The 20,097-nt window shown below is 39.7% G+C and overlaps 1 protein-coding gene across 39 annotated transcripts in view; it reads left to right on the plus strand.

The window, feature by feature from the left end:
• Window positions 1-20,097, plus strand: part of DTNA (dystrobrevin alpha) — a 228,030-nt gene that overhangs the window by 186,958 nt on the left and 20,975 nt on the right. For 15 of the 39 annotated variants that reach the window (XM_071737490.1, XM_071737488.1, XM_071737484.1 and 12 more), the window contains 7 exons: window positions 2,184-2,282; window positions 2,923-3,015; window positions 9,288-9,375; window positions 11,836-11,933; window positions 13,243-13,356; window positions 16,528-16,624; window positions 18,027-18,047. In XM_071737490.1, the coding sequence (XP_071593591.1) occupies window positions 2,184-2,282; window positions 2,923-3,015; window positions 9,288-9,375; window positions 11,836-11,933; window positions 13,243-13,356; window positions 16,528-16,624; window positions 18,027-18,047 (610 nt within the window). Of the gene's footprint in view, window positions 1-26; window positions 1,223-2,183; window positions 2,283-2,922; window positions 3,016-9,287; window positions 9,376-11,835; window positions 11,934-13,242; window positions 13,357-16,527; window positions 16,625-18,026; window positions 18,048-20,097 lie in introns of those variants that run through there. The other 24 variants (XM_071737493.1, XM_071737475.1, XM_071737466.1 and 21 more) reach the window with 15 other exon arrangements.

A 20,097-nucleotide genomic window follows, 5' to 3' on the forward strand; every position in this document is an offset into this window, starting at 1 on the left:
ACCAAACTAATTTATTTCATTGGCAGGATAACTGGTCCAGTGGATAGAAAAGGAGCAGCAAATGTGATACAGGTTGACCTTAAAAGAACTTTTTACATTGTCCCATGTGACACAGAAGTACCTAAGGGAAATACGGACATGGGGAAATTAATGCAACTTTGAAAACGAGTAAAAAAAAGTTTGCTGTGATTCTAGGAGAAGAGCATATCAGCTGGGATTCTTGAAGGCCATCCTAAGTCAGACTTTGTGCACTATTTCTTATAATGACCTATTGGGAGAGGTACAGTGAATGTATGCAATCTGTAGGAGATACAGAGGTTGAAATAGTTCTTGGAAGGAGTGCTTGGAGAGCAGTTTCTAAATTAAAAAATGAGCTCAGTTGCAGTGGTAGTAATTGATGTCCAAATGATCCGGAATCAGTCAGAGGAAACTCTAATTATAAGTGAGAAGTGCTGTAGCAAGGAAGCAAATAATCAAATAAAAGATAGAGCATAATTGGATGGAGAGAAATATTTTAACAGAGGACCTAGCAGTTGCAGTGAACCACAAACTAATCGAAGTCAGCAATGCAATAGTTGGATTGCATCTGATCCTGGAACATCATGTGGAAAGCCATTAAAACTCATTCATTCCCTGGAGGAGGAGACATCTGCTTGGAGTTCTACACTCAGTGCAGGGCAACAGCACAGGGGCAAATAACCAGCATGACACAGTCAGAGAAGTCTCAGAAATGTCAGAAAAATTTAGAAAATAACTTATGAGATAACTCATAAGAAGAGGTCGGGAGATGTCATTTTGTTTAATCAACTAAGAAGGAAATGGAAATTGATAGTATACCAGTTGCTCAGTTACTAACATTTGCTTGACTGTCCCTCCACCCTAACTGTGGTGTTTGTGGAGCACAGGAGAGGAGAACTCATGGCTGCTAGAAAGAGCATCCCACTGCACTGTTAAAAAAGTGAAGTACAAAATCTGCCCTGGTGGCTTTGGTCTCCCATGGTGGAAACATATTTATCTTTAAGAACCAAAAGCTGCATTTTTGGCTGAAATGGCACACCCTGTACCCCCTGAATGTATTTCCCCTCAGTAACTGGGAAGAAAATATGGGTAGAAAACATATTCTTCTAGATGACATGAAGCATTTTTATCTGTATGGATATTGCTTCAATGGAAACAACAGACATTAGTAGGGTGATGAGGGGCACAGAAATGTCAAGCAAGTGTTTTTTCTTACTGTGCAGTACACAGATTTATTATAAATCAGTAGGGCATGGATTCTTAGGACACCCCTTGGTATCATCCTTTTCAGGAAGCGCTTCCAACTTTGACCTCCCAAAAGGAGGCACATGCCTCAGCTGACTGAATTCCCTCTTTGCCCTGGTGTTAAAGGTTTTGTTCTTCAGTCCATCATCTGCTCAGATTTATCATGTGTCACATTTGTGCATCATCTGCCTCTACCTATACACCCCTAGATGCACAGGTGCATGCGTGCTCATGCACCCATCTTTTGATGAAAGAAATTCACAGCAGCAGTAGCCAAACAAACAATCAAACAAATAAAGTGAAATAATTTTTAAAAATAACAGAGTCAATTATATTTTTGTTTAGCTGTGTTGTTTTTAAACCAAAAATACTGCAGCACAAAAGCTAGCATTTAAATATCTCAATTTTTAGTCCAGGTTATCTTAAGAAACATGGAGATTTCAGCACTGGGAAAGATGCAGTTACTGCAAGCAATTAAGCACTGGTCAGGAAAAAAAAATCGGATTATGAACTTTTTTTTTTCTAATCATCAGAAGCAAACTACTTCTCAAAATTAAACTGGTATATCCTACCACAGCATATTTCCATAGATTGTTAAAATTATCTTGTGACAATTATACTGGTATGGTGAAGTTTTCCCAGCTTGAAAGTTACATTTAAGGTGATTTTTATCTCAGACTCCATCTGGGAACTATATTTGTGAGAGAAACACATTTCGTTTGTCTTTTCTGTAGTGAAGGCTTTATAGTTTACTTTTGGTGGACAGGAGGGAAAACTCAAATTCCTGACTTTACATGTCCTGAAGTTTTCTAAAATTTCTGTAAAACTTCTACCATTAATTTTATTGAGGCACTTGAATGAGTTTCTCCAAACTCTGTTCTGTAATTAATTTCAGACATGACTGTTTACCATCTTCTTAGTTTTCCTGTCTTATTAAATAGCTCTCCTTCCAAGAATACTGAAGTAGAGCAGAGCAAACTGCTGGCTAGGGCTGCTCCAGCTTTCTTGAAAGGCAAAGGGTAAGTTAAGAGAGTTATGTTCACAGCTTGCACTAACACAGCTAAACTAAAACCTTTTCCTCTTTTCCTCCCACTTGTTTTGTGTTCTATAAAATCTTTCCCGAGAAAATTCGGATAACCAATTAACACAGTGAGCTAAGTAGGGCATGTTTAAGTGTTTTTATGTACCCCTGGATGCATGAGGTCTTGACCCCACACTTCCAAGGAAATCCGACTTGTGATTTCAGTATGTTGATCATGTGTGTAACATCTGTTTATTTAATATATATATGCAATACATCGTATATTAAGATAAATAGTGCTGACCTAACAATCTGCTGTGTCTTGAAATAAATGGTACTGTACAGCTCCAGTCCCTGGCCCAGTCTGGCATCTCACTAATTTCTCAGGCTTGCTCTGTAATTGAGTGGGATTCTACTCTCCTCAGCCATTAAATACTTAACATATAAATTACAATAATAACAAAATAATTTCCACATTTCTTTTTGGGTTTGTTTTTGTTCTTGTTTTTGTTTTCTAAGAACACTTAAGTATTAATTCCTAAATTCCCATTTCACAATCTCACTTGCTCCTGCTTTCTCTGTTTATTTCCCTCTGTCTGTCCGGACTGCAACCCCCTCTGCCCCTGACCCCATTCCAGGTTACAGTACAGCCTCGATGTTGCAGACAGGCTGGCTGATGAACATGTACTCATCGGGTTGTATGTCAACATGCTGCAGAGCAACCCCACACGGTTAGTGCAGGTTTGGCACCTTTGGGGAACCCAGGAAAGGGGCATTGGAGCCAGATGCTCCCACTGTTTTCCTCTTGGCTACAAGCTGAAGCAGCTCTTTATGGGCACTAACCTAAAGGGAATGAAAATAAACACGAGGTATCTCTTCCCAGAGCTGGTGGATTATGGCTGTTATTCTCTCTAGTGGTGTTGAGTAGCAAGGTGTTGCAAACAACTGCTTGGCAAGGAATGGCTACACAAGTTGAGTGGAATTCCACGATTTCATCAGTGCAGGGTTTGGCTGTGGTACAGAAATCTTTCATACAACAATGAGTAGAAAGTCCACATTTCCAGCTAATTATTTTGAGGTGATGCGTAATTTGTAGCTTCTCCTTACCTTGAAAGTAAGGAATGGTAAAAGTATGTAAACAATAACAGTAGTAATAGTAAGAATTTGCTTACTAACCTAGTGAAGGAAGGAATTAATTTCAGTTTTTACATACCTCAGGCATAGTTTTTAAATCTGCCTGATTTCCTGCATTTTTTCAATCATCAATATAAATTTTCCTGTATCTTTCATTCAGATTCAAGTGTGACAGTTTTTAACAGCTGTCTTGAACATAGTTCACTGTCTCTGATGGAGCAAATACAGAGCTTTGTGTCCTCTCTCGTCCACTCATGGATGGTGGCATCACAGCACACCACTCCAGAGAGTAGGAACATGGCTCTGGATCATCTCTCCAAGTGCAACAAAATTCCAGACTCTGCAGCTCTGTACCAGCAAGGTGGTCAGCTGTGTAGTATATGGCCCTAGAAAATGTGACTCAGAAAAGAAAACTGTACAGTGTTGCTAGCAAAACTATGCTTGTGAGGTTTCTTTTGCTTCTAACAAACTCTTCAGTTTCCTGTATGGCTGTTGCAAAGTGTTTCCCAGGTTAGTAGGAGCTGTCAGTTTACTACTCATATGTAGAAAAGGCAATCAGCAACATCATTTGGGAGGGTGAATGCAGTGGTTCTCTGCATTCTTAACAGAATTCACTTCCGTGTGTAGCTCCAGTTGGAAATGGGGGCAATTTGCTATGCCCAGTAGAAAAAAAGTCTGCCTTCATAGGCCTGGATCTGCTTCTCTACTCTGTAGCCCACTGGGATGTGCCAGTGGGGGAAAAAAGGGCAAACTAGTTTTGAGGAAAATTAAAACCATTTTTCCAAAACAAAAACGTTGTGAAATGGAATTTAATTCCTGGAGAAGCACTTGGAGAAAGCAGACTTCTTGAGTACTGTTTACACTGTTGCTGTGAAAATAAGCTGTTGGGGCATGTGTGGAGACCAGTCAGTGCCCACCCGTGACTGAGGACACCCGTATGCTACCACTCTGTCCCATTGGACAGGGAGAAGGAAATGTTGCCCTGCCTACCATGAGTGAGTGACTTGATACAGTTGTCCAGGAAGTGAGCAAAGAATGAACATGTTTTAGAGTTAATTTTGGTGCTAGGCTGGTGTGCCAGGCATGAAATTTGGATCCTATGTCTGTAATTTGGTTAGTTTTAGTGAGGACCAAGAGTTATTTCCACTTGTAAGTGCTTAGCCTCATCTTTACCATTTTCATCCTCTTAACTGTATGCATGTATCCACCCTGTTGCTTCAAGTTTTTGAGCCATCCTCACTAAGTCATAGTACATTTGTATCCTAAGGCAGACATAGAAATCGTGTGCCATAACATCCTTCAAATTTAATTTTGAGGGATGAATGGAGAGTGGCTGATAATGCCCTTAATTATCTGAATAACTGATGCAAAGTGTAGTACATAACATCTGATTACTGACATTATTAAATCACTGAAGCCACAGCATCCTCAATGAGAAACAATCTCCATTTTTTTATCAGATACTAATTAGAATTTGACAGAAACATAACTGAGGGGAGCAGGAGTCATAGTCACACATCAAACCGTGCTGCATTTCCATTTAATGCTTTGTGGCAATGAGACTGGTAGAAGAAAAAGTGTATGGTTATATTTAGGTGAAGACAAGAAGAAAAAACAATTCTGAAGCTCCTGTGTGAAACCAGTTGCCAGGGGAGATAGGTGAGGCTCAGCTGCTACACTGGGGTGGCATCTTCAGGAAATGTGAGCTCCTTCTGCCCATGCCCCAGAGTCACTGGATGCAGTTTGCATGAAGCCCACACAGCTGTGGTAGGATAGTGCTGAGGTCCAGTTATTTCACCCTGCAGGTTAAAAAGGTTTGGTAACCCAAAAGCAGGTGTCAACCATAATCAAGTCACTTCTGATTTAGGGGAGACTGCAGCTGGCCAGCTCAGCTCTTAACAACAGCTCTTGGAAAACTACTTTTAATTGCAAATAATTTTCATTTCATTCATGTAAGTTAGATACTTAGTTTATTTTTTTATATTTCAGTCTTTTTTCTTTTCAGGTGCAGTAGAAAATAAGATGTATTATATTCTCATTCCTTAGCAAGTTATTTTCTGATTTTTTAATTTTCTGCTGTATAATACTGTAGTGAGCCATATTTCTGTAGTATGTTATTCTATGGTGTTTTAAAAAATGCTTCTTAAGGGAGTGTGCACAACAACTAACTCTAGGTAGGAAAACTTGTCTAATCTTCCCTTGAATAAGGGAAAAAGTTCAGCAACCCATGGATTACAGAGAAATATAATAGACGTATTATGTTAATAATAAAAATAATAATATATTAATAGATGTAATAAATGTATAGATGTGTGGCTCCTCTGAATTGAGTAAGTTTACATCAGTAAACCCACATCCCCAAGTGTTATTAACGTTTTGATGGTAAAATCTTCATGATTCTAAAGTAAATGGCAGATTAACAATAGCAGAGGGCACAGATGATGCATCTCAGTTTAAAGTGCCTTAAAACCAGGACAATCTTGAAAGTGTCACAGATAAATAACCCTTAGAATACATTTGATGGGTTGCTGTTAGGGCATTGCTATTATAGCCCTGAGGCTAAGAAACCTTCCCTTTAATTTGTTGGTGTTTTCTGTAGTATATTTTTTATGAAGTGAAGGTTTGTAGAAAAAGAGCATGTCGTGAAGACCACAAAGATGCCTCTACTGAAATAAAAAAAATCATGAGAGATGGGCATTTCTGAGGCTTTTCTAACCACTGATGATGTAACTTTAAGACCATCAGGGGACATCTGTATTATCTGTTGCAGGGTGCCTACTGCAGAACAGGCTGATTTGGCACATCTAAAGACTAAGAAATAGCTAATGCTTTCGTCCTTTTGCCTGCAGTTTTGAGATCCCTTTTTTAATAGATCTCCTTTAGTCTATAGAATACTACACAGATCAACTGAAGCCTAAAGAAGAAGTCCTCTTGTACAGGTCATAATACTGGATACTCACTCTACTTCTGAATGATAATAATTCTACCAGATCAATTATTTCCAATAATTATAAAGTTCTTGAAGAAATGGTCAGTAATGGAGAAGCAGTATTAAAGGATTGTTTCTTTTTTTTTTAGAAAAGAAGGATCAGCAGCAGGATATCTCTATGCAAAACATTCAGTTTCTTTCAAAAGGATGCCTGAATCATTCTCTTGAGGGTCCCAAATTCTGCACACATATTCATAATATTTAAAATTTGTGTGTATTTCACTGTATTATTGTCTGTGAAGTTGCTGAAGTAAAACTGAAGGAAATTATGGCAAGTCAGAACTCTGAGATATAAAAGTCTTGGCAGTTGAGACTAATGCTGCTGTGCATACATTTGTGCTTAACAATCACATAGAATAGGTGAATTTCAGAATTAAATTTACTTCAGACATTGAAATTTAATTTACAACACTTCAAGGCCATTGATTTGTTGTATTCATAGACCAAATTTTATGCTCTAATACATCTATTTTATTACATCCACCTACACATAAATATATATCCAAGACATTAACTAACAAGAGGCAAAAAGCTGCAATGGCTTGGCTCATACAGCAAAGTCATTGTCTTGGAGCTTAACTCACATCTCAGAACTGTTTTGCAGATTCTGTTATACCAGCAAGTGAAACTGTAATCCATTATTTTTCCAGGATGGATAATATGGTTGCACGTTGCTGTAAAAAAGAGAATTGATGCTGAATGCTTGCTGTTTTCACAGCCATCTGTTATGATGTGATGTTCTAGTCATTATGGAAAAGTTAAAAATTAATTATACTGTCATTAAAATAACCCTTATTACCTGGTTTGCATAATTTTATGTGTCTGTAAGTGTTGCTTGCTGTTTTCATTCTCAGGATGACTGTAAGCATGAGTATGCAAGAAGCAGAAATTTGTAAGTTTAGAAAATACCTTTAGTATGGCTCTTTTCAGAAAGTAAATCAGCTACACTTCAAGAATATGAGTAAGCACAGAATTAAGCTGTATGTGTAACAAAATAAATTAAAGATAAGATAACCAAAACCAAAAAGTCATGTTTATCTACCACCAGAAGTCTTACATGCAGTCTGCTGCACAAGCTTAGTGTACACAGAAGCCTTCTGGGTCTGCCTTTTCATAGCCTTACTGTTTTTCTAAATTTCATGATTATTACCTCATAGGCTCTTGTCAGAATGAGAAAAAGATTATATTTTTCTCTTTTCCCTTACCTCAGCAAGCTACAGCAAATCCTCATTACTCCCACCTTCAGTTTAATGATCCATAAATATCAACCACTACTCCTTTTTCAGACATAACTTCTAAATCCCAGTGAACTTAATCAAGCCAACCAAAAGATGCACGTTGTAATTCCTTGAGGGAGGTACCCAGGAACATGAACTCACAGAGAAATATTGGAGAAATATCTCCTTTTCCTTTTAAGGATGCCGAATTCTTCAAAACTTCAAACTTTTTGCACAAGTGCCATTTTCATCCGGAAGGCTTTTTAAGCTCAACCTATAATTTCTGGCAAAGATCAGAGTAAGATGCCCACGCCCCAAATAACCCTTGTTCTTCACACTCTTTTGAAACGTGAAGCTCATCCTCCAGCAAGCAGTTGCATGCCCTGAAGAGCCAGTGGGAGGGAGGCGTGTGCCTGGCTCCCTCCAGGCAAAGCACCAGACAGCTGTCAAGACATAAGAAAAGAGCTCAGACTTACTTCTGTCTGGGGTGGTCTGGAGCCTGTCTTGTATTCCACACCACAAAGCATTCTTCTCACCTCCTCTCAGGGGCTTCATTGGTTTTTTCTCCTCTATACAAAAATTAACACAATATAGGATTCTATATCCTAGTAATATCCAGGGTCAACAAAGCCCTCTTCGTATTTCATGGGGTTTTTTTGTCAGTTTCTTAGTTTTGGTGGCTCTCTGCAAACTTCTAGATATTTAGAAATATTAACTGTTCTCACCTTATTACCTTTTTCCTGCTCATCTTACTTCCTTTACAATAATGACAGCTGGCAATTGGTTAACCTGAGAGAAATATTTGCCTGTGATATTGTTAGAAAAAAAAATAAAGTAATATATTGTAATATTTTAAAGGAAAGTAATATATTGTAATATTTTAAAGGAATTCAGCACATTTGCAGCAAGTTCTTACACTTTCTGAGTAATTTCTATGGAGATTCTGTGCATGTGGCCAAAGCAGATGCTTTTTGTTGTCAGTGCTAGAAGAGTTCTGCATCCTGGCAGCAGGAATTGGCTCCAGGTTAAAGTCAGTCTAAGTCTGGGATCATTGATGCACCATTATGTAATTCTCTGGAATCTTCCTCCCAGATACCCAGAAAATAAGAATAAGGGTCTGATTATAAATTTCTAGATCAGTAGTTCCAAACTGTCGTCCGTGAGGCCTTGGTAGGTGTCCTACAAAACTATCTAAAACTGAATAATGTTTTCTGTTGCAAATCTGACAAAACTTCTCAAACTGACCTCAGCAAACGCTGAGGTTCCCACTAATCCATTGTCCTAAAAGTAATCGTTCTTCTAGGTGATACGACAAAGCCAAGAAGAACAAACAAATTCTGGCTGGGGTCCTAACCACCTCCCAGCCCTCTTTGGGCAGGACAGCCTGTGAGTTGGGTCTTCCATGGTCCTAGGGACCTGGGGTTGCAGGTTGCTGCTGTTTCCCACTAAGGGGAGGTGCTTCCTGGCTCCTGGAGCTGAGCCTTCCAGGGAAATTACCCTCCTTCTTCTCCTCTTCACTCAGTTAGCATCTGCCATTGTTAAGCTGGCAACATTTTGCTTCTAAATTCTGTAATGAGGGTGTGTGAGTTGACAGGATGACAGCAGTGGTGATTTTTACCATGTATTAACATGTTTTCCCTCCTTCCCCTCCAACCCTGAGCAGTGTGCTCGACAGCACAAGCCGCCTGGATGAAGAACATAAGCTGATCGCCAGGTATGCAGCAAGGCTGGCAGCAGAAACTTCTTCATCAGTAAGTGTTTTAATTAAAGGAAGGCACTTTCCTTCTGTCATGTTCCAGGGGCTTGGCAAGATCAGGGAAATTACATCTGACAGTCTTAATGATTAATGGATTATTTTTTTCTCCTATCCTTTTAATCAGATGCTGTTAGACTTCAGTAATAACACTTTTATGCAGTCCATTTAAACCAAAGAATTCCCATACTAATGCAGTGCTATTTTAACAATTACAGCAAAGGGAATCTGACATCCTGATCTCAGGAAAGACCTGAAATATTGTCTGGACTAGCTTTGGTTAAAGGTTAATGATTTACTGCAGTGGAAAAATGGGGCGGTGAATCCATTTCACTCTTTAGTTCAACTATTACAGCCACCAGGGCCCTAAGTGCTGAGGATTTTAAAGAATGATCTTCAGGAAGATGGCTGTAGTGACCCCCTGCATTAGCCCCAGCTCCCATTTTCATTTCAGAGCAATGATTATTCTGCTCTATGTATCCCAAGATAAAAGGTGATGAGAGGCTAAAACCTCCTTAACTATATTCAGGGATAAGAGAGAATGAAGCAGGAGCCTAATTGAAGTATATAAAATCTTAAATGGCACAAATAAGGTCAGCCTAGTTACTTCTTTTCTATCTCAGCACACTGGATAGAACACAGGAGCATAAATGATGGCTAAGTGAAGAGCAGCCATTCCGGGATGCCCAGCAGCATATTTTCACACTGAGATTTACACTGTGAGGTCAATTGAAAGGGTGAAATCAGGTGCTGCTCTCCGTGTAAAAGCACTGAGTCCCATTCATCCTGAGTGAGGGCAGCAACGATGAATTTGCTGCCCCGTGCAGCCATCTGTCAGGGAAGATTTCACACTACCTGCAGCTTCAGAGGGCTGCACATGTGCTCCTGCTCTGCCAACCTAGCCCAAATCAATCCTTTCCAGAGATGTGAAAGTATTTCAGATTTAAGGCAAGCTGTACTTGGTGGTACTGTTTCAGAAGGACAAAGGTTTCCGATGGAAAATGTCTGTCCTGAAAATGGTAGAAATCCATTGTATATAACCTATGTCCGTGGTGTGGGGGAAATTTAGGGAATGCTATTTAAGTAGCTTTTAAACAGAGCTGATTTGAAGGAAAATGCTGAATTTCTTATTGCCATCCACCTGTATGTACTCTTTGAACAAAGGAGGCAAAAGGAAAAGACAAGGTTTCTCTGTACAGAAATATTTCTGAGCACGAGAGTGGCACCACATTAGGGGCACAGAGAAAGTTTTTTAAGCTTTGCTGATGTTCATTCTGTTTTTTTATGAATGGAATATATTAGTAACACAGGGCATGGGAATAAAGATCCTGGTTCCTTTTGTATCAGTCATGACTTCCACCAGCATGTATCAGTTCTTTTCCTTTATATCCTTGTTTGCTTCCCTGTGGATGGAGCATTGATAGGAAAATGAACCTGTAGCAGAACAAATAGTTACAGGCTTAACATACTGTCCTTTCCCTGGAGATGGTGTTAACAAAGGTCAGCACTGAGTTGTATGTTCATCCTTTCTGAGTGTCCATTCCTTCAAGGTGCCACCTTCTGGAGGAGGAGGTGCCCAACATCATAAAATTGGGCTCAGGTTACACCTCACAGGGCTCTTATGGTGAGAAACATTCATATCAGCAGTAACTCAGCAGTGTGTTTCTTAATGTCTGATTCTTTCAGGCTGGACTTAGAAATAAAAGGATATCTTTGATAGCTGTGAAGCTTGAAATGTCTTGCTCTGCATTGTCATTGATTCAATGCTGAAATGCAGGAGTGTGAGCAAGGAAAAGGATTTTTTGGTTATTGCTGATGAACATAATGAAAGAGTCCAGTGAAGCTGTAGTGATCAGTGCCTGGTTTGGTAAGAAATAGCTTAATTCCTGCTTTGTTTTACTGGAGAAAAAAGGTTCTGCTGTACCTGAAGGAGTGGAGAATGAGGTTTTCTGAAGCATCATCAGAGTGTATAGAAAAACTTGTCCAAATGGGCCACCTAGCCAAACTGTAAATAGCTTTCAAACTGGAAGTAGAAGTGCACTTTCAAGAGAAGGAAGCATCACTGCACTGGATACACATCCCCTTCTTGTTGGAGAGAGACATTTGGTTTTGCTTCAGAGCATTTCTCTTGTCTGTAGCATGAAAATTGAGAGCTGTATTACAGCAACCGCCTGCAGCAGTGCCATTGCCTTTTATGATTGGTTCAGAGGAAGCTCCCTTAAGAAGCAATGAACGACAGGATGGTAAACACTGAGTGTTATTTACTCTAGCACTTACCCTTTTACTAGCAATTGGGAGCTGTAGTGCTTTGAGCACAACATGGATGCTCTTTTTTTAGCTTAGGCAAGCCTGGTACTGCATTTTCTCCAAGGAGTTTTCATAGAGCAGCTCTGTGTTGAACTCATGGGTGCATACTGGCTGTTCCTCCTTCAGTGCATCCTTCTCTTTTTTTCAACAGCAGCAGGGGCAGCAAAGAGGGGCATCAGACATCTCCTTCACCATTGATGCAAACAAGCAACAAAGGCAGCTGATTGCAGAGCTTGAAAATAAAAACCGGTAAGCATCTGCCAAGTGTCTGGTTTTGTTCAGTCTCGTGTACTGTGGATGTTTGTTTCCTCACATTTTTTACCACCTGCTTCCATGCAATGTGCTTTTACATGTGCATACACCTCCCCCTGCTAAAAGCATGGAGCACAAAAAGGCCTGCAGAATATGACGAAGGTTTTTAAATCCTCACAGCCACCCTGTTAATAGTTAAAAAAAAAACAAAACAAAACACAAAGCCTATCCTGTTTCAAAACCAGATTTATTTTGAGTCAGATCCTCTATAGCACTGTAACATGAAATCATAAAAGGATCAGTCACACTGGTAATGTTACGCTCCCTTGCTTTTATTTGTGAAAAACATGATTAAAGCTCTCCAGAACACAGTCTGCCTGGGAGGGGTTTGCAGAAAGGTTTGCAGCAAGTTAGGCTGCTGATCAAATGAGACACTGGGTATGGATGTGACCGAGACTGAGAATGTCCAGGAGAAATAGGCCAGCCAACCCCAAAAAAGAGTGACATCTGTTTGTCAGCAGCAGAGGGTCTGGGCCTGGGTATCAGACTGCCTGATGCCGTGAGATGTATGGCAGCAGAGCTCTGCTTTTGTGCTGGACTCAAAAGCAGAGGCCAGCCCAGCCCAGATGGTTTTCTGTTCGAAACTCTGCTCTGCCTTCTGTCACCGTGTAATGAGCCACCAGCTCCAGTCTTGATTTGTCTTTCATAGTTCAAGGCTGCCTCCTGACCGTCTGCTATCCAGCACATTGTGAAGAAGGGTTAAAAAATCCACAAATTCAGCCTTCTACTGCAAAGCCTTATAATAGCCTTCTGACAGCACTTCAGGGCTGGCAAGCCAGCCATATCAAGTTGTGTTGAAGGGCTTCTCCATGAATTGTTGACCACTCTCAGATCTCTACTTACACTAGAAGTATTTTTTTTAAAGTACAAAATATTTTCTCTGATACTCCAGAGAGGACATTATTTCAATTTTTGTGGAGTTTGTGTGATGCTCGAAATGTTCATGGGGATGAAGTAGAAGGGAGCAATTTAAGTAAGCGTATTGCTATTTCACAGATACCTCTGATTCTTGGGGGTCTTGAAGAAATATTTCCCTTTATGGTGAAATCCTAGAAGTTCATTTTAAAAATCTCCTGAGATCCGTTCCAGTGCTCTGGGCTTCTTTTGCTACTTGGAGCGTGGTCATTATATCCATGTTGATGAAGAGCTACATACAGTCTCACATTTTCTCCACTTGCCGTGTCCAGTGAACTATTTTTGTGGAAAATGACTGACTTGTAGCCTTCTCTGTATTCTCCTCCTCAAGAGAAATCCTACAGGAGATCCAGAGGCTGCGACTTGAACATGAGCAAGCGTCTCAGCCCACACCAGAGAAGGCACAGCAAAATCCCACTCTTCTTGCAGAGCTCCGGCTCCTGAGGTAAGTCCACAGCAGTAAAACCTCTGGCAATAAAAGAAGAGATAGCTTGGCTTATGGTTTTTTGGGGGGGAGGGGTTGAGCATATAGCACAATGGGTATTTTTTCTCCATTTTCAGAGCAGGCTGTAGTCCTAAAAGTAATTAAGCTTATGCTTTAAACAGCATGCATGAGGAATCTCACATATTACTCATCTACATTAAATTAAGCATCTGCATTAGTGTTTGCAGAGTTAGGCCCTTAGGTCATTTGGAATAAGTCCCCACAGCCCCGTCCAAATGTGATTAATTATATGGGGAAAATTGTTGCTCTGTCAGAACAAGGGCTTCTACAAAACGTTCTTGTTTATGCTAAAATAAATGCAGAGCTACATGAAAATACTGCCAGAATTAGACATTAACTTTTGGAAATTTCCCCTGTGTTGAACTGTAAGGAGACGTCACTTCTCTTCACCATGCAAAGCCAGGCTGCAGAATGATGCTGCTTTATCACATGGGACCCGAGGAATAATGTCATCTGCAGCAGCTGAAGATTCAGAAGATTATTTCTCCAATTATCTCCCCAAGCTAAAAACGTTGATAGGGATGTGTCTGCATGTTAATTAGTATATTCAACATGGATATACTAATTGCCATGTATATCACACTGATGAAGAACAATTGTCATTGGCCCAGATCCATAGGCTCCCTGGAAGTCCTGAAGTTCATGTGGTTAGAGGCTGACAGAGAATCCAATAAGAACTATTCAGAGCACTTCATGTGAATGGAAAATAGAGTGTAAATACTTTCTGTCCAGTGAAACAATGCTAGGTTACATTTTATCCCCCTCAAATAAAGCAGTTCTCTCATGAGAAGAGTAAAGAACAATTTTGGCAACTTAGCTGCTTCTCTCACAAGTAATATTTTAGTGGTCTGATTCATAACCAAAGGAAAATGATGTAAGAAACTGTGCTCTTTTTCTTTACAAATACTGTATAGTTTTATTATTGAGTTTTCCACACTAAAATAATTTTGGTTTACAAATAATTACGTTTGCTTTCCAATCTGAAGACAGATCAGCTTCTAAGTTTCTGTGAGTGATTTTAGTATGTAATCACTTCTAGATATCTACAGGCAAGTGACATTCTATAAGACATAGGAAACTGACTGGTGAAAAAGGGCTAAACTGCATAAAATACACCAGTAATGTAGCTCCTGTGCATAAAGCCTGAAGTCTGTTTTAAGCAGGTTTAGGAGATTAGCTTTTTATGTAGTTGACAAATAAACTTAATTATCCTTAAAATAAAAATAAAAATTAAAATAATTACTGTGCAGTGTTAGCAGACAGACTACTTAATTTTTCCCTGTTTTCAATTTTGCTCCAAATATTAAAAGCATAATAGCCTTACTTGAATTTCCTGACATGGGATGTCCCTATGGCAGTGATGCTGATGATATCTTTTTGATTTAATATGCAGTGTCAGAGTCAGAAAGTAACTTTTAATCTGTGGGTCTGTACTACTATGCATGTGTTCTAAAATGTTCACTGTTTGAAACGCAAAAGTTTGGCTTTGATTCCCTCTTGAATTTCAACGCTACCTCAAACTCCTAGACACTAAAGGTGTCATGAGGCTTATCATATGTAAAACAGAAGGACTTCAAACAGCAGCACTGATTTACATCTATTCCCCCACAGATTATTGGGGCTTGAAGCAATTAGGGTGGTAGGGCAATTATTTCATATAATATTAAGAAATGCTGGAATCTGCAAATTATTTTGTGGCTGCCTGTCCCAGCATCTTTCACTTGCTGCTGTGACTGAAATAAGGTTCTGAACACAGCACTACTTCATATTACCAGTGCTGTCTTGGACACAGGTTTGAAAAGCCCATTCCTTCCAAGAACTTGGTTTGGAGTATAGCTGGAGAAAAGGGTCAGAGGAGTGGTCTGTACCTTGCATGCTGCTTAGGTCCTCTCTTCCCTTAGAATGAATCTAAAGCCCAGCAAAAGTCTGTGCTAGGACCTGTCACTTTGAATTACATGGATAAGGTATCTTATTTTTATTAGCAGTTTCTTAAACTCAGTTGACTCTGTAGAGTTCACAGCATTTTGAACAACTACATGCTTGGAAAAGAAAAGCCAGCACAGGCAATTTGTAGCAGAAAATAGGTTAATCGTTCAGAAAAGTGCAACCTGGCAGTGTTACTATATGATCCTATTACGTAGGTGAAAGGTAGCAGCATACACAAGCAATCCTATAGGAATCAGGGTTATTTCTATCAGTAATTCCTCACTTCCAGAGACAGTGATATTTCTCTAATAATAGGAAATGTGTGTATGTTGTTTACTCTGATGTTTTTTCACTTAGGATTAAACTATCATATTTTACAGGCTAATGACATAGTGCTTTTATGTTATTTGCAACACGGTAGTGTATAAAATATACCTAAGGTGTGTATTTTACAATGATAATGTTAATTACATCATAGCTTCCAGGAAACAACAATTTTATTTTGTATTTATGTGGGAAACTCTCACACAATTTAGTGATTGCAAGTGCTGAACCCCACACAAACCTGTCCTGTGCAGCGGAGCTGTGCAGAATCAAAGCTGTTCCTATTTCTGTGGGCACAGCGTGGTTGTCTCACTGGGAGCAGCTCTATATTCACACTGTCTTAAGACCAGCACTGATAGTCTTACTCTTGCTTTCAGAAAAAAAAATAGAGACAAAAGCAGATTGCTGTGCATTTCTGAACTCTCTTAGCTTCTCTCATATCTTGTTCTGTTCAGTGCCCCCACTGTAATTTCCTGTCCTTCAGGGCATGTCTCAAATTCCTCTTGACAGCTAGTGAGTTTATTGACTAGAGATATCCAAAGACAAAAGCTGCCCACCATTCCCACAAGGGAATACAACACAAATTTATTTGAGCCTCATTTGCTCTTTGGAGAAGGGTTTGTGTCAGTGTCTGTCTTTTTTCCTGATCACTGTATTCAGTCCCATGAGTATTCTCCCTACGAGGAAGCTCCCCAAGTTTCATGCAGCCCCATTTCTAAGCATGGGGCTGAATCCATATTTTGTGTTTGCTTTCCTGTGCTCTGTGGGCAAATACATCATAGACAGGATGGGGAAATGCTGCAGTTAACAGCTGCTGATGCTGTGAGGGGTGAGCTCTGATCAGATCTGCTTGTTTCTCAGACAGCGGAAGGATGAGTTGGAACAGAGGATGTCTGCTCTCCAGGAAAGCAGAAGGGAGCTCATGGTTCAGTTAGAAGGCCTCATGAAACTGCTGAAGGTAAGAACCCCACCTGAGACTAGCAGAGTGAAGCAAGAGAGGAGAGCAAGGAGTCACAACCACCGAATTCTTCAGAGTGTTACTATTTCCACACATAAATCTTGGGTTTGTTTCCCTCCCTGTTTTTTGCCTTGCTCATTCAATTCAGGGGTTCCAAATAATGTTGTTCCTGCAATAAGACCACGTGGCCATTGTCACATACTGCTAAGTGGATGGAACATTAGAGACAGCACCAAGCTGTTGAAGAATTAATACAATCCCCTGAGAAATATTGGAACATAATACAATACAGTTCTGTTTTGCTCATTTGCAGAAGAATTTGACTGCATCTCCAGATATCAGGCTAGCAATCTCCGGGTCAACCATTTGACAAGGTCCAAAACCAAAATATTTTGTCGTCCAGCTTCAGATGGTTTTACAGTTTTCCCTGTTGAGGACATCAAATGCAAAACAAAAGAATGAGAAGTGAAATAAAGTGACGTGTAAAATCAGATAATTAATAACTGTGAGAAAAACAGCTTGGCACTGTTCACTCTTGCCTACTCCAGCTGACAGAACTGTTTTTACTTGCTCTTTTAACTTCATTCAGTTGCTGGTTCTGTCAGATGTGCCATTAGACAACCCCATCTAACTCTCTGATCTTAGAGGTGCTTCCCCAACAACACTTGGTCATTTTCATAAACACAGAAACAAACCCTTGTTAAACAGATGAAATGAAGGATCTCAGTTAAAAATCATTATATCAAAAAGCAGGTGTGTTTTTAAGATAGCCTAAGGTAAAATGGAAATGTATCTGTATTTGCAGAATTCACCCTTATATACTTGACATGTTTCAGGACAGAATATACCAGAAATTCACAGTGAAAGAAAGTGTTTTGAATGCCATAAGAGCCTGTTTTATTGTTGGCAATGTCAGATAAATTGAGTGCATGGAAATTCAGTGCAGCTTGGGCCAAATATGGCTCTGGTAAAAACAGAAAGAATTTCACTGAAATCCATGTAGCAACATGTATGTGCATCAAAGAATGAGTTTCGCCCCTTAGAGCCTTTGCATCTCCTCCTGCATAGACAGGAACTGGTGGCACTTGAGCAGCAGAATGTAGCAAATTGCCAACAGATTTTTGGGAGCTGGGATTTGACAGGATGATTCTCATGCAGTCTATGAAAAACTGCAGTGCTGCATCTAGTAGTCAGGCAGTCTGCTGTCATTGCACAGCCTGGACATGGAGGATTTGGGGTAGGAAATAATAGTAGCTTTCTGCATGCTTTGCACTTCTCTGGTGTTTTAAAATGAGCTGAGGTGGGACCAAACCTGGTCATATACCTTCAGCTATCTCGACTGTAGCTTTCACCCTGTTCTCCAGATTTGGCTAATCTCATGTGCTGATCCTCTTTTTCTTAGGAAGAAGAACTGAAGCAGGTAGTAAGTTATTGACTAACTGGAGGCATCACTAACTCCTAAATGCGATTGTGTTCCTGTCATTTACTCCCTTTGTTTGAAATGTGTGCTGGTTCTTTTGACCAAAATTAATATTTTGCACTTCTTCCACACATTATTTTCAAGTATTTTGGAGCAACTTTCACAAGTAAACATTTTAGGCCTCTAACAAGGGAGCTGTGGCTACAAGGAGTCCTGGTTTTTTCTTGCTCCTCTAAATAAGAACATGTAAGATTTGGAAACCACCACCAAATGTAGTGAAACCAACATCAAGCATGCAGATTTCTACAATAGGTAATATTTTGCAAATGCAATGAGAATTTTTGAACTCTAGGCAAAATGTAACGGAGTTTAAATTAGACCAGGACAAAGAGTTCGAAATCCCACTTTATCCAGAAAAAGTCAGGGCATTGTGTGCACATCTTTTGAAGTCAGGACTGATACTGACAGTCCCATGAGTCTTCAGGAAAACAATGTACTTTCTAAATGGCTCTGCAACCTGGATTTGAAAAGGCAAGTATTTATATTACAAATAATAAATTTTAGAAGATTCAATTGTTTTGGGGCTTTCTAGTATTGAAACAGATCTTGGAAAGATACTAGGTTTCAAAAAAAAGCATTTTTCAGACAGCTGATATGAGTCCAATCAAAATGTTTCAATTTAACAAAACATTTCCTCTTGCTTTCATCAGCTGAAGTACAGTCACAAGTCTGATGCATTCTGACTATGGTAGAGCATGCAGACATTTAGGTAATGCTCATGGTCATAAAACTAACATTTTGGGTAATTTCTGTAGAGCAGAAATCTGTTGCACCTAAAAAAATTATACCTGACCAAACATTACCTTTGTGTAAGGTAACAGTATTAAAAGATCTTCCATTTCTGAAAGAGAAGTTTCCAATGTGACAGAAGTTTCTGTATTGTATATAATGTCCACTGGAGAGTGTAAGTGAAAGCACATTTTCAGGCTATTATGAGATACAATTTTTTTTCTCTCAAGAATAACAGCCTCGCTGAATACCAGGTGATGACTGCGGAATTGCTCTCTCAGTTTCCATGAAATGATCCCCATTAAACTGCCATTTCGTGATCTGTTGAGAGAAACAGGATTAAATTAATTTTTGGAGGAATTCAATTGGCATGAGCAGCCTGGCAGTTCATTTAATGCCTATTTCTCTCCTGCCCTTCCTTGAGGAAGGATAATGAGTTCTTCACATCCCTGTCGTTTGATGAGGCTGTGATCCCATCTGTCATCCCAGTGCAGTTCCGGCAGAGGGAGCAATGGGCTAAAGCTCCTGGAAAGCTGATTTTCATTTCAAGCATTTTCTCCTAAGCACACTTGAAGCTTCATAGTGGGAAATCTTTTCCCATCTTGCAAGGTTTAACTTAAAATATCCTTAGTGCGTTGACTAGGGTGTGGTAAGTTAAACAAAATACTTGGATTTTTTCCTAGAAGGCACAAGAACATTGATAGCTGCAGCCAAGTGCAACGTAAAAGCTGAAACCATCCACAAATTTGTGCCCAAACAGTATAGAAAGAGAGTTTGTTACTGGATTAGGGGACTTCCAAATGCTTTATGTCTCTGTGCTTCCCAAATAGTTTGTTCCAAGACTGAAAGCTACAGATAAGGGAGCCCTGTTTATCATAAACACGAGATCTCAGTCATGGCTGCAAAGTAGACACAAGGGTAAGCACTGCTGTGCAGCAGCTTTTACATTTCTCTTGTGGGAAAATTCCAGCAAGGAAGTACTGGCAGAAATCTGTTATTTTTAGCAAATAAAGTGCCTGTTCTGAAGTTCACTCCTTAAATGTGGCTTGACCATAAGAAGCAAATTTTGGCCATTTCTTTTTTTCTCGTCTTCTCTGAGTTTCCACTCTTGGTGTTCCACACAACCAAGATCAAAGGCAAAGGAGATTTGAGGACAAAGGGCAAGCAAAAACTGGGAACCAGAAATTCTTTTGCAAGTTTATTTCACAGAGGATCCAACATACCCCATCGGGGCATGAAAGGAGATACCTTTAAATCCCAGATC

The sequence above is a fragment of the Heliangelus exortis genome, chromosome 2 (genome assembly GCF_036169615.1).
Source record: "Heliangelus exortis chromosome 2, bHelExo1.hap1, whole genome shotgun sequence".
In the NCBI taxonomy this organism is placed as follows: domain Eukaryota; kingdom Metazoa; phylum Chordata; class Aves; order Apodiformes; family Trochilidae; genus Heliangelus; species Heliangelus exortis.